The 14596-nt window shown below is 35.1% G+C and overlaps 2 protein-coding genes across 3 annotated transcripts in view; both read left to right on the top strand.

Moving 5' to 3' along the window:
* The window catches only part of LOC134666594 (proton channel OtopLc-like), a 68724-nt gene extending 54747 nt beyond the window's left edge, over positions 1-13977 (top strand). For both annotated transcript variants that reach the window (XM_063523807.1, XM_063523808.1), the window contains exons 7-9: positions 6208-6368; positions 7568-7730; positions 9733-13977. In XM_063523807.1, the coding sequence (XP_063379877.1) occupies positions 6208-6368; positions 7568-7730; positions 9733-10742 (1334 nt within the window). In that variant the 3' untranslated portion in view covers positions 10743-13977. The remainder of the gene's footprint in view (positions 1-6207; positions 6369-7567; positions 7731-9732) is intronic.
* On the top strand, positions 2839-4711 carry LOC134666601 (uncharacterized). Its single transcript, XM_063523816.1, has one exon. It carries the CDS (start codon positions 2888-2890, stop codon positions 4688-4690), a length of 1803 nt encoding a protein of 600 aa, XP_063379886.1. The 5' UTR covers positions 2839-2887; the 3' UTR covers positions 4691-4711.
* Positions 13978-14596: the final 619 nt, after the last annotated feature.

The following is a 14596-nucleotide window of genomic DNA, read 5'->3' on the forward strand; positions in this document are numbered from 1 at the left end:
TTGGATGTGGTATATGTTTTTACTGAGCACTTTCTATCAAACGCAATTAACGACTTACACAACATATAGATTGTATAAGCCTCAAGTAAATGAATACATGAATTTACGCAACTATAATTTAACCCCTTGTTTAGCTACTGATATAGGGCCGTTTTTGAAAAACTCGGGTGATATCCCTATAATAAATGAAAAATATTTAGAATATAAAGGTTGCGAGACTGGTGATTTAGCTCTGGACCAACTAGCAAAAACACAGACTAAGTATACCGTAACAAATTACTTAAGATATCAGTGGTGGATTACCCAGCATCCACAAGGAATACAGAAAATTCATCTAATGAAAAACAACTTTTATAATGTGCTCTATGGCATATTTTTCAGACGTGGATTTCCGCTTTTGGATACGTTCGAAATACATATATGGCGTCTGGCTGAATATGGTTTTATTGAAGCAATTAAAAGTTTTCACAATCTACGTAAATATTCAAGGACATCAACAGCTATAAATAAGTCTTTTGAGATACGTGTTCTTATATTAGAAGATCTAACTATACCATTTGCCATTCTAATTTCCGGCATAATTGTCTCATGCTTCATATTTACTATTGAGTTTTCGCACACACGCAGAAGAAATTTGTAGGTAAAGTGGGTTTTCAGTCCTTAAGGGGCCCACTGATTACCAGTTCGCCGAACGATATCAGCCTGTCAGTTGTTCGGAGCTGCCAAATTTTGCATTTAACTGACAGGCGAACTGGTAATCATTGGGCCCCTTTAAATAAACATGGTTCTGAACGTCTGCTTATAATTGCTGTTAACCCTTATCTTGGCAAGGCTCAAAATATCTTAAATATAAACATTTTTTTAGTTTTTCGTCACCTATTGAGCATACTAGACTATTAAAAAATAAGGAAAAAAATCCAGGATTTTCCCGTTTCGGAAAATCATATGTATCATATTTGATACAATGCCAATCCGTCGACAAAATAGTTACCTACTTTTTAGAAGAAAAATGCGGATTTTAATAAAAATAAAACATGTAATGCAACAGAAATTATCATTTATTGCTAATTAAAAGCAATCCAAAGCATCAGATAACTATTACACCTGTAAAAATAAATTATATCTACGAATATCTGATCACATGGGCGGAAAATTTGATCCCGCAAAGTATCAAAAAAGTTGTCAGCAAAAAGTTTAGTAAAATATGAAAAGTACACAAATAATTTAAAAGACAAAAAAAAAATTTTTTTTTCACTTTGGGAGCATTTTTGCCATACACAGATTTTTCCGTGCTACGGGCTACGGCGTAGCAATAGTGCTACAGCGTACAAATATACAGTTAAATAACATCTAGTACTTTGAAAAAATCAAAGTTCAATTACTAAATAATACGACAACTAATATTAAATACTTGAAACATGTTTTGTAACCCCAAAAATATAAAAAAAATTAAAAAACCTGTAAATCTATTTTGACGACAACTTGGCAAAGTATTAAATGTAATACAATCCTTTCGATATGTACATTTATGAGTTCTTGGCAATGTATCAAATATAATACATAACATTTTTATGTCAGGTTCTGTGTATTAAATGTTTTTAAATTCGAAATCATTGTAAATATTTATGCACTAACAGATAGTAAATGCATCAAAATGTAGATTATGGAAAAATATATACTAATCTAAGAAATAAATGCATAGCATCCAGTGCGAACCGAAATCTGTTGTTTCCGTGGCGCCATGTTGATTATTACTAATTAATTTACAATGACACTTGTGTCCATTATTTTTTTCTATAAGTAAGGAGGGTACCTCGAAATATTGAGGGCAGAATTATTTTGTTAGGTAATACAGTGAATTAGCTAGATTTTTTTAAGTTCCATGTATCACGGGTGTTACGATGCCAAGATAAGGGTTAATAATATAACACAATATGGTACTTTATCAGTTTGTAAAGAAAAAATGTGGCTGTACGAATATTAACTACTCAGGTTCTGTCGTATTTTTTGCATAAAAGCTGACAAAGGAAAGGACTATGACCTTACATATAAGGTGCTAACAAATTAGTCACGGATATTTTAAGAGATAATACATTACATTAAAACAATTAACTTTTAACTGTAATTATCTAAGGAACCTTTGTATATCATTTTTTGTTTTCATTTACCGAACAAAAAAAAAATTAAAATAATCACCCCTATCATGTACCTGTCAAGATGTATAACACTGTCTGTCATGTCACTTCACGTCAAGTTTAAAGAAGTTCTAGAATGTCTAAAGGTCTCATTTAATTATCTTATTAACAGTGTGTTTTAACGTAGCAAATTTGTTTCCTAGTTTTCTCCAAAAAAACATACCAAAACTAATGATGTTTCATACTTAAATGTACTCCGAGAACCGAGTACTATCAGCTGTAAAAATATCCGTGACTAACTTATTAGCACCTTATATAAAAATGTATCAACTTATTTAAAGTTAGACCAAGAAAAGTCCGTAACGATTTTAATAGCACACGCAGTGCAATTGTTATTTTAAACGTCTAAGTTCTACGAAATTATGACGTAAATAACACTTGCACTGCGTATGCTATCAAAATTGTTGCAGACTTTTCCTGGTCTCATTCGACCTAGCTTGCATAATGAAATTTGAGGTTCCCTTTTGATTGCAGTGTTTAGGTTGACGACTATGATAAATGATGATAATGATGATGTAAATGAAATGTAAAATAAATATCATATGATGTTTTGAAGTTAAAAGAAAGCATAATTATAGAAATTATATAAATCCGTTATTACGATCGTTATCTTACAGTTATTATCATTAACTAACTATAGTCGCACATGGCTTTAGCTGGTAGTATCATTAGCGAACTCACGACAGTCAGTCATGCTTTACAAAATAGTGATTTATTATTTCATTAATATAGTTTATACTATTATGGCCATTGGAAATATTCGCGTTGCCGAAATGCCACAAGAATTAGTAGAGCAATGTATTGTAGATATTATTGCATCAAAATCTCAGTTTAACTCCGACATAGCTATCATTAACAATGATATTGTCACCACTGAGTTGATTCGGAGGATTCACGAAACCAACAATGTCAAGCTTTACGTAAAGGATGATTGCGTGCGTGTCGCTACATCGCCCAGTAGTTTTATAATACATGGCCAGAACCTATCGTATTTTCAAAATCTGATTAACTATATGAACAAGGATTATTACCGCAAGCCAGATGATCTTTACATCATAATAATGCCGGAAGTAACTAAAGAAGATTTTAAACTAATATTTCATACATTATGGAAGTATCACATTATTAATACGCTTATCATTGTCAGAGAGACAAATAATGATGCATCAATATATTCATATTTTCCATATGCAGAAGGTGGTTGTGGCCGGAATTATAATAATACAATTAAAATAAGTGATTGCAATAGTGTTATGAAATCTGACATAATGGACTCGATACGTGAACATGATATTCCTGTCCTTAAGAATTGTGTTTTACAAGTGGGAACTCATAATTATCCACCGATAGTTATAAAGGATATAGATCCGAATAATCCATTTGGTGTTGGAATAGAAATAACTTTGTTAAACATTTTAGCAAAGATAGAAAATATTTCTTTAAATTACGTATTTTTTCCCGAATCTCTAGAATTTGGCCATATATCTGATAATTTTACTGTCAATGGAATATTAGGGAAATTATATGAAAATGAAGTGGATTTGGTGATTGGGGCCTTTGCGTTATACAGTCGACGAGCACTAGTCTTTGACTTTGTATGGAGCCACTTTGCGTATGAAGATAGTTTTGTTACTGTGACTCCTAGCGCCGGCCTCTTAGAACGATGGAGAATCATTTACATAGTGTTTAAACCACTAGTCTGGCTTCTATTATTATTCATATTCTTTCTTTGTTCATTTCTTCTTTCAATTAATAACACTGTACTAAATAATAACAGATCTTCTGAACTTCTTAACCTATTTGGAAATTGGACACAAAACATTGCATTAAGTCTCAAAGGACGCATATTCAATAACTTGATTATTGTTAATTGGATATGGTTTGGATTTTTAGTTAATTGTTTTTATCAATCTAAGCTAACAAGTTTTACTACATATCGGATCAGCAAGCCACAATTGAATGAATATATGTCTTTAAACGATTACAACTTTACTCCGTGTTTCGCGTTAGACATAGGCCCGTTTATGAAAAACTCTGGTCAAGTTCCTATTATACATGAAGAATATCTAGAAACACTCGGTTGTGAAACTGCCGATTTATCCATGGATACGGTGGCGAAAACGCAAAATAAGTACACAGTTACAAACTACTATCGATACCTTTGGTGGATAACTAAAAATCCAACGAAAAAGGAACAAGTCCATCTCATGAAAGAAAAACTGTACAACGCTCTTTATGTCATATTCCTAAGACGCGGTTTCCCACGTCTAAAAGATTTTCAGCTTAAAATGATGCGCTTAGTTGATAATGGTTTCGTGGATGTTATTAAAAAACTTCATATGATTCATAACAACGTAGATTCAAATGTTGGTGGTTCATTTGAAATTAGTAGTTTAAAATTAATAGATTTCATTATACCGTTTAGTATTTTAAGCACAGGTGTGGTACTTGCATTTGTTGTATTTGTGATTGAATTAATGCACGGTGATAAATAAATATTTGTACTCGTACAATAGCAATAAAAACTGTGAATTGATCTTTGTGCGTTGGCAATTTTGTGTGTCTAATATATTGAAATGTGTAAAGTGTAAGGAATAAATAAAATATATCACAGTAAAAAATAATATGATTGTTGTCTTATTTGAATTATATTTTTATTTTATCCTCTAGCCGCCCACTAATTAAAACATGGACTATTACTGCAATAACTGCAATTTTGAATTGTCAAAAATTTTAATGTACATTGTATCGATTTTAAAAATGAGGTCAAGTCCGTCTACGATAAGTAGGTATACTTAAGATGCAAGTGGTGGTAAAAGTATCTGAAAAAAAAACTCGATATCGAAACATACTTTACATTTATATAATGGACAGTATGTTTGTATGGAATAGCGGTCATTCGATCGAACGGTGAGTCGATGCAAACATAACATTTATGGCTGCAGTACTGTTGTGAAATTACTGCTGCGGCTTTGAAGAGGGCGCTGTTACTGTCGATTACTTCGGAACATGAGTAACGCATCGATCGTTTTAACCAATATTTAACATGTATCTACTAAAATAAGTCTGAAATCTAGTCGTAGTCCAGTAGTGAAGAAGAATTTATATACTCTAATTTTCTTGCGTATCTAATTTAACCTGACAATATCGCCGGACAATAAGTATCAGCCTGTCAGTTAAACGCAAACGGTGATAGTCTCGAAAAACTGACAGACAGGCTTATATCGTCCGGCGAATAAGTAATCAGTGGCCTTCTTTAACTTTAAGAAAACCGCTGAAATACGTTTTCTTGAAGAGCGAACAACTATTCAACGAAATTTAAATATTCTCATTTAAAAAACCTCGTACCCGTACACAAATTTTAATCTTCCTTATCTTACTGAAAAACGCTGAAATACTTATTTTATTTTATGACTAAATGCTTGTCAGCGTAGTATGAATTTTAGTAATGTAAAGAAAATCTTTTCCATTATCAACATTCAATAATCATACTTAACACATTAGTAGAACGTAATATAATATAACTTCTTCTAACAAAGTATGCTAATTATCGTCGTCTGGCTGTCAGGAAACAATAATAACAATAAAAAGTACATACGTACCAAGAGTATAGATTACAATTGTCTGACAATACCTATATTTTAAATAAAATTTTGCGGCTGATTTTTCTTCGAGACCGTATAATCATAAGGGTACCATTCCATTTCTGACATCAGCTGCACTACTAGCACTGAACGCGTCGGTGTTATTGTTAATTTCCATAGTAAAATGAACAGTAGTGCAGCTGTCGTTGGAAATGGACTGTCACCTTTAATTCGACTTCCTCGTAATATTTTTTTTCACTAAAGAGCAGCTGGTACCAAGACAATATTTTGTACCAACTTACATAAACTCCAAGCTTGGTCCAAGATTCCTGCCTGTTTCAGATGGTTTGAAAGCATCACGCTTATCACTATGTAGGCATACGTGAGTAGGTATAGTGTATTTATTTCCTTTTTAATTTTTTTTTCAGCGTTCGGCATCGGTTCTATGATCTACTCCGGTCTCGAGTTTGGCCAGTACTGGGAGCTGGAGAGAAACACCAACTGCCACAACGTCCTGCTGGCGCTCACGCCGGCCACTAGGATGGCCTTCATCTTCATCCAGATGTACTTCATATTTCTTAACAATGAGGTTAGTTTTGCATACATTGCTAATCATCCAGCTATTGCTAGAAGCCATTACATTTGAGTCGGTTAACTTCAAACTCGGGTAAATCCATCTGTCAGAGTATGCGATTTTGGTATTAAGAAAACGTAATAGGGTAGATATTTGCTGAGAGGGTCCAATGTATTTACCCGAGTTTGAAGTTAAGCGACACATTTGTATAATATACTCGTACACATTGTACACATTTGTATATTTAGGTATTTAAATAAAAGTAAACCAACAATTTGTACATTTTCGGGGAGTTATAACATTTATTGGTTAAACGACCAATTACAAAACCGCCTGGATCAGTCACTGAAAGACCTGACTTTAACCTACATTATTTGATCGTGTAATGTTTTCATCTACCCTCAACTGGCTTAACGACCCATTTGAGGGTAGCTTTTATTTACTTTACCTTAAGATACAGAGTACAGCTTCTACAAAATGTAGTAATTAATTATATTTCATAAATATTTATTTCCCTACTTATCAAGTTTCTTTGAAAGATGCTATTAAGTAGGACGATCACTGTTTACAGTGATCTGCTTTAATAAAAAAGTAAAATTGATTGACTCACTATAAATCATATTATGTTAGCCTATGATGAGGCTCTACACACCGTCAGGGTCTTCTCGTATTTGTCTTCCCATTATTGTGTATCCTAATGGTGATAATTAACGCTGACCTAGGAATAATAATCAGGTAGCGTCCGCGAGTTACAAAATGAGTTAAAATAATATGTTGTGCGTCCTACGCTCTTAATTACCTCAAAATACCATCAAATTTCCATAAAATTATGACTTATAAATAACATTATCAAAATCGCTGCAGACTTTTCTAGGTCCTACTCTAGTTACCTACTCGTTGAAATTGAAAATTTCCAATACCTATTGACAAATAATACGACATCTAAAGAAGTTTAATAGCTTCTTTATTATTAATTTCTGCCTTTTAATGTATCATGGAAAATGATTACGATGTCTTCCACAAACCTTACGGCTCAGCCACCACATCGAGCGACTTGCGACGGCGGGAGCGATAACCATAGGTTGGAGCGTGATACAGCGATCGGACCTTTCGCTCCAACCTATGATTATCGCTCCCGCCGTCGCAAGTCGCTCGATGTCGTGGCTGAGCCGTTAGAGAACTTTTTACTATAAAGATATTCTACGTGATTCCAGATGAAAGTGTACAAGCACAAGATAGTGGCGAGATTCGGGCTGATGCACATGGTCGGGACTAATCTCAGCGTGTGGCTGAACGTGCTCGTGCAGGAGACCAAGCACGAGATCCTCACCTTCTATGACCCGGAGAATAAGACGATAGGCTTATCGCACAGATTAGGTAATTGTCTTTTCTTACTTAAATACCTACATAATACATACAGTCTAGGTAACGAAATCTCATTGAAAAATATTGTCATCGGTGGACCTTAACTTAAGCCTTATTACAAAAGGCATAAGGTGCACCGATGGACAGTTAACAGTGTGGGTGATGCTACATAACCGGTTTTTATTGATGTATACCTATTGAACTGAAAACCCTGTAATACAATACATTTTAAATAAAGGAAGTTTTCACCTCATATACAACAAATAATGGTTTGTCAGTAGCTATGCTGCTGCCATTCAGCAAAATCTATCCAGACACTGCGGACTACCCTTTTTACTTACAGTCATTTATTTCCAAATGTATGGTATAAAAGACGGGTCGTACTTAATTAATAAGGCCCTTGTCACGCCATCGTCCCGATTGCGTTCCCATTCCAACCCGCCGGTATTTGACCTAAATTCTTGGTGAAGCTGGAATCTGATCGGCGGTTTGACGTGCTTTGCCTCATAACTGAAATGATGTATTGATTGGAAGCTTCGGTTCACAAGCAATTTCAGAGTTTGCACTAATTTAGTAGGGATTATGTCTTTCATACTTATAAGCCTTATTTTCTTAATATAATACTAAATTGCTTTATTTTAATTAGTGTCCGACCGAAACATGTTTTTTTGCCGAAACCGAAACCGAAACCGAATGTTCGGCTTTGGCTCTAGTTTCGGCCGAAACCGAAACCGAAACTTTTGTAGACTTGATCACTGACACTTTGTCGTTGAAAAATATCATAAAACCGCTTTTATACACATATTATGGGGCTGTCAACACCGAATGTCCTTGAAATTGATGTTACTTAAGCAGTTTTTTTAAGAAAATTACTAAGACCAAGATAATTCTGCAACGATTTTGATAACACACGCAGTGCAAGTGGTATTTTAAACGTCAAAACTTCTATGAAATTATGACGTATCAATAACATTTTTTGCACTAGTTGCACTGCGTATCAAAATCATTGCAGAATTTTTTCGGTCTATTCAGTCACCAGTCAAGCTAACATGTAGATACAGGGTCAACCAAAACACCAACCAAAAACGCGAGCGCAGCGAGCGCGAAATATTTTGTTAAAAATATCGCAAGGCCAGGTACCGATCTTCACCTGGGCCTGGGCCTAAAAGTCCGAAGTGCCCCAGTGAGGCGAACTTTCATGCGAAGTCAAAGCCGTGCTTCAGGCTTCAGGATAAGTAGTTGAGCACAGACTCCAACCAATGTCCATTGTATTAAAAAGCGAGACCGCAGTTTCGTCGACGTTCGACGTTCGACGAAGCAAAAGTTTTTCGGAACTTATTTACCTACGAAATATCTTTTGATATTTACTATTTGCTTTTCGGTGAAGGAAAAACATTGTGAGGAAGCCGGACTAGTCCCGATAAGGCCTAGTTAACACTCTGGGTTTGAAGGTCAGTCTGATGGCAGTCGCTTTCGTAAAAACTAGTGCCTACACCAATTTTTGGGATTAGTTGTCTATTGGACCCCAGGCTCCCATTCCCATTGCCAGGGCACGGCAAAAAATCCGGGATTACGCGAGGAAGATGATGAGTTTTCTTATTATTCTCTTGCCCAGGGCCCAGTAACATGCGACAGTGCTATCTCATTCACTCCGATACAATTAGACAGTGTGCGCGTTATAAGTATTGACAGCCTCTTAAGACTGCGTCGGCCGTCCAGTGGCGCCCTCATTAGTGGAATTGTGTTTTATAATAAACCAATTAATTTCTGTACCTATACATGAATCAGTATATGTAGATATTAATATTGTTGTCCTACTTATTCCCCAACTTTTGGTCTTTGTCCGAAGTACCATTTCGTAAGTTTCGGCCCGGCCGAAACGTTCGGCCGTTTTTTGGCCGAAACCGAAACTACAGCCGAAACATGATTTTTTGGCCGAAACTGGCCGAAACCGAAACCGAAACCGAACCTTCGGCCGGACACTAATTTTAATATGATCATTTTTACGTTTCAGCGTTTCAAAAGGCGTTTGTCACAGCATTGTCAACCGAAGTGCCTCCATCGCATCCAGCAGCAGCTCATCTACGGGTACCTCGTGGCTTGAAGGGACCTCATCACATCTTCGAGTGTCGGCGGACTAATATCATGGGGTCTTTAGTGCAAGACGCTTCGCCTTTCCTCTTTCCGTGCACTATCGAGTATTCCCTCATATGCGCAGCTATCTTATACGTCATGTGGAAGAATATATCTAAGTATCCATCAAAAGACGTCGCAGCTGCCATCGCGAAGGCACGATTGTTAGAAGGCCTTGCGTATAAGAAATCGCCACACCTGTATAGCGTGGACTGCGCGAGAGCTCATAAAGGCCTATTCTTTGGTATCTTGGTTTTAGTACTCACAATAATTTCCCTTATACTGTTCTTTGTTCTGATATCAAAGAAAGACTACGCAACATTAGCTGTGGTGGAGGTTAACGTATGTGAATTAGCGTTGTATGCTATGACAACTTTCGCAAGTCTAGCAGGGATGGTATGCGTACGAAATCTCAAATATGATGGTAACAGAAATCTGGAGCTGGACAATATCCTGCTTGTCGGAGCGCAGACTGGCATGTTCATCTATGGAACTTTTACAATCATCGGAGGTCATTTTACTATTGAGAAGAATACCATTTTAATCTTGATTACAGCCTTATCGTCACTAGTTCAAACGACTTGCCAGACGATGTTTATCTTAGACGCGAGTCGTCGGTCAGCTAAAACACCGGATCAGCTGCGGAAGAAACCCGGAAGGGAAATCGTTACATTCCTTCTTGTAACAAATTTGGCTATGTGGGCGATAAATACGCTTGAAAAGTCTAGGGCGGAATCCCATCCAGTGCAATTGCACTTTTACGGGTTATGGGCGTGGACGATCATCACTCACGTGTCCATGCCGCTGGCCATATTCTACAGGTTCCATTCTACAGTTTGTTTATGCGAAATTTGGAAGCGAGCCTACAAGATGAAGCCAGCATACATGTAGCGACGAGCCTTCTACTAAATAAGTGATCTTCGCTCACGCAATAAGCTATCGCACTTTTTAAAGCGCATATATGTAAAGTCGTTTGAAAAGAAGCGTAATTAAAATAGATTGTGCCATAGATTTAACGTGATGGATACCGGATTAGCAGTTAGTTATTTGCTGTTTGAACAGCAAATTATACTTATAATGCCAACCAAAGCTCTCATCCAATTTTATAATTGCTTATTTCCGGTATGCACTAAAAGTTAATTACTATATGTGTTAGTTTGAAGTTGACTGCTTTAATGTTAAGTTATTGTATTTAAATATTTTAATGTGTTATTTATTTGTAGCTTTATTAGATGCTTTAAATATCACTAACAGATTCATATTGAAATAAACATTGGGGTTTCATTGAAACAAGAAAATATATATCTTAATATTTTTTCCCTCGAATTTTGCACATAATTCATACATTAACTACGCAATTTGTTTATTTTAATAAAAAAGTATGAATAGTAATACCAACTATGAAAAAATATTTTGCAAAAAAAATATTCAGATTGAAATAGTCTTCCAATAGGTTACAGATCACTTTTTATGACTTTTTATTCGTATTCGCATTTGCAATACAGCCATACAATCAACATCACAATAGGGAACAACAGAAATGGGAGATCATTCGAATGGGGCGGTTGTGAAAATATGAAATGGCTTCTAACACTAATTTCAAAAAATGATGTAGCTGTACGTGTTTCATATAACTGCTGGCCCCAAAATGCATAGTCTGATCAGATTTATACATTTTGTAGCGATATTTTTGCGATAAATGTAGTGTCAGTATTTTGGAAAATTTTAAACCATAGAAATACGTAGTATATACCGAGGACCCAGTAGGTAGGCAAAAGTAACACCAAAGTTTTATATTACCAATAATGGAGTAAGTAACTAATTTTTGGAGCTTATAATTGTATACAGTCCAGTGTTTTCACATTTTTAGAATCTATGAAATAATAGAATTGACTTCCATTCCTACGCTAATTTTGAATAATTAAAAGTAATTTATAGAATTAAATATTACGTCCAGTGAGAACAAATTCAGCTAATCCGAATAAGTGACATTAAGTATATGCAAATCTTTTTTAGCTTACTCAATTGCTCAAGTATCGGCTCAGCGTGATTATGTAGCTAACCTACTAAAGTGGTTATTTGTGGCCAAGTCTAGACTATAGAGAAATATAGTAAGACAAGAGTGCTTACTCCATACATCAGTTTTGGTACCGAAAATATTAGTATTTTCATAGTCGACATCTAGCATCGAGTAGCGGAATTATCAGTACCGCTACTCGATACTAGATGTCTCTCGAGTGGCGACCCACGAAAATAGTATTGAACAACAATTTACAACTAATATTAGAAGCAGAAGGAGTTGAAAATAGAGTTCCGGTTAATCCGTTTATAATACATATTAGCTGAAAATTGTTGAGCATTAGACTTTTCGATCGCCGCTACATCTATTGTCACGTAGCAGTACTGATAATTCCGCTACTCGATGCTAACTAGATGTCGACTATGAAAATAATAATATTTTTGGTACCAAAACTGATGTATGGAGTGAGCACTCTTGTCTTACTATATTTCTCTATGTCTAGATAAAGGTTCCACTTTCGTCGCTTATCGTAAGGACGAGATTTGCTTGTATCTTTATACGAATAATCTGTCAAAGCGTTCTTAGGCAAGCGGCAAAGTGGGACTTGCTTGGAAAGCTTGGAAACGACACATTTGGAACTATGAAGTTAATTATTCGTAACATTGGATTTTCAGAACACCTAAACTCTTTGATATAATATATTAATTTAGCAATAGCGTAATATTTTCTTTGTATTCTTCTTTTATACATTTTGATGTGTAGCTCCAAAACGTAGGTTTTAGGAATTTGGTATGTATTTTATTTTTGTACAAATTTACAAACACTGTGATCAGTATGCTGCAGTAACATTGAGTTGCATCTCATACAAGAACAACGTTAACATTCGAGCTCTGACACTGAGCAAGTTTACGAAAGAAAATTATTTGATACATTAATTATATCTACCTACATATAAGTAGGCGTAGTTTTAATACAGTTTTATTGTATTAATTTAGTTGTACATACAATAATATATACCTAAGATTCAAACAATACTCAAGCATGACAATGTTAGCTTTAAATTGTGTAGGTACTTTTAAATATTTATCATAATCTACCTTCTGTCCGAATGAATCATAGTCTAATAAAACATGGTCTTCTCTTCCCAGAGTGACACAAGCCTACGTCACAATAACATGGCCGCTATATATAGCGCTATCGCATATTATCATATAGCGCTGTCGCATGATGACGTAGGCTTGTGTCAGTCAGGTGACCTAGAAAAGACGGGAAGAGAGTACCAGGCGGAGTATATTATTATACCATGGAATTAATGAAGTACGAGTACCGACCGTGTATGCGTGGATATGTATCTAAAATAACAGTAATAATATAAGTTCAATTGCTTGAAATGTGTTCACCTTTACATACAATAATCCATTACTGTTACAAGTTTTGTTTGTTATTAAGTGCAATAATGTTTTTATTTCCCGACTTCGGCCAAATCAAAAAGGAAGAATTTTAATATTAAATAACAGTCTGTGTATGTGGGTGGTTGGGTATATTTGTGTCATGTTTTCCAGCAAAGCGTCTAAGCTACTAAGTTATTTTAATGATTCGATTTGTTTTCGTAGCCAGGTGGTAGACAAACAGGCCAAATGTTTGACCTTCAGGAAGGAATCTATTATTTACGAAAAAAACCGTGGTCGGGGTAAAGTTAATTGAATATATTTACTTGTTACTGAGGTAAGAAAGACTCGAGAATTTATGTTAATGAAATAGGTACACGTTCTCCATTTCGTTTAAAACTAATAACCAACCAAAATATTAAATCGACCGCTTAATTTTTCAAGATATTAATATTTTGTAATACTTACTCTAATCCTGTTTTCTGTTTCTGTTGTTTCATTACAGTTATTACCAAATATTTGTTGAATGCCCTCTTATTCCTGACTTTAGTTGTGTACAGTATTATAGTGATATTAAATTAATGTTTCCTTTATATATATATGAATTATTTATTTGTTTAGGTGAGATTGTGTATTATGCCTAAATAGTTTTAAGATTGTCTTTTCGGATGTTAAACGTTTACAAGCAAATAAACTCTTCAAATTTTGGATCCCGCTACCATATTGTTTTCTTTACTTTTCATAAAACCAAGATCAACGTCTATCAAAATTAAGTCCACCAATATTTCTGTGGGGATATCTAAAGAGTCGAGTGTAGGTACCGTACCATAATAAACTGATGAAAATACCCCAATTAAAACAAAACATTCTCCCGCGATCTCCCGACGCAAGTGTTAGCGAGTTTTTCAAAGTTCACATAGTCGATTGCAAGGTTATAACCGCGAAAATCGAAGTTCGGAAATTGCGGGCATCTTTCTCTGTCACCCTAATTACGCCTTCATTAGATTAAAAGAGAAAGATCCCCGCAATTTGCGAATTTCGGTTTTCGCGGTAGGCCCCCGAAGTGCGAACGAGAAGACGGATATGATATAATTCGACGATCCATCTGCATTCTGCAAAAATAGCATGAAATTGTTGTCAGAAACGATAAATAAATAAAATAAAAAATCATTTATTTCAAGCTTTCGCTCATATCGCGCTTACTTACATAATATTTACATTATAAAATTCGGACGAAATTTGACACACAAAAGTTAACATAAATGAAATTAAGAATATGTGGTATAGTTTTATTTCTGACAATGTTTCAAAAGTGAAACATTTTTGGCCCACCGTGT

This window comes from Cydia fagiglandana, chromosome 8 (assembly GCF_963556715.1).
Source record: "Cydia fagiglandana chromosome 8, ilCydFagi1.1, whole genome shotgun sequence".
Classification (NCBI taxonomy): domain Eukaryota; kingdom Metazoa; phylum Arthropoda; class Insecta; order Lepidoptera; family Tortricidae; genus Cydia; species Cydia fagiglandana.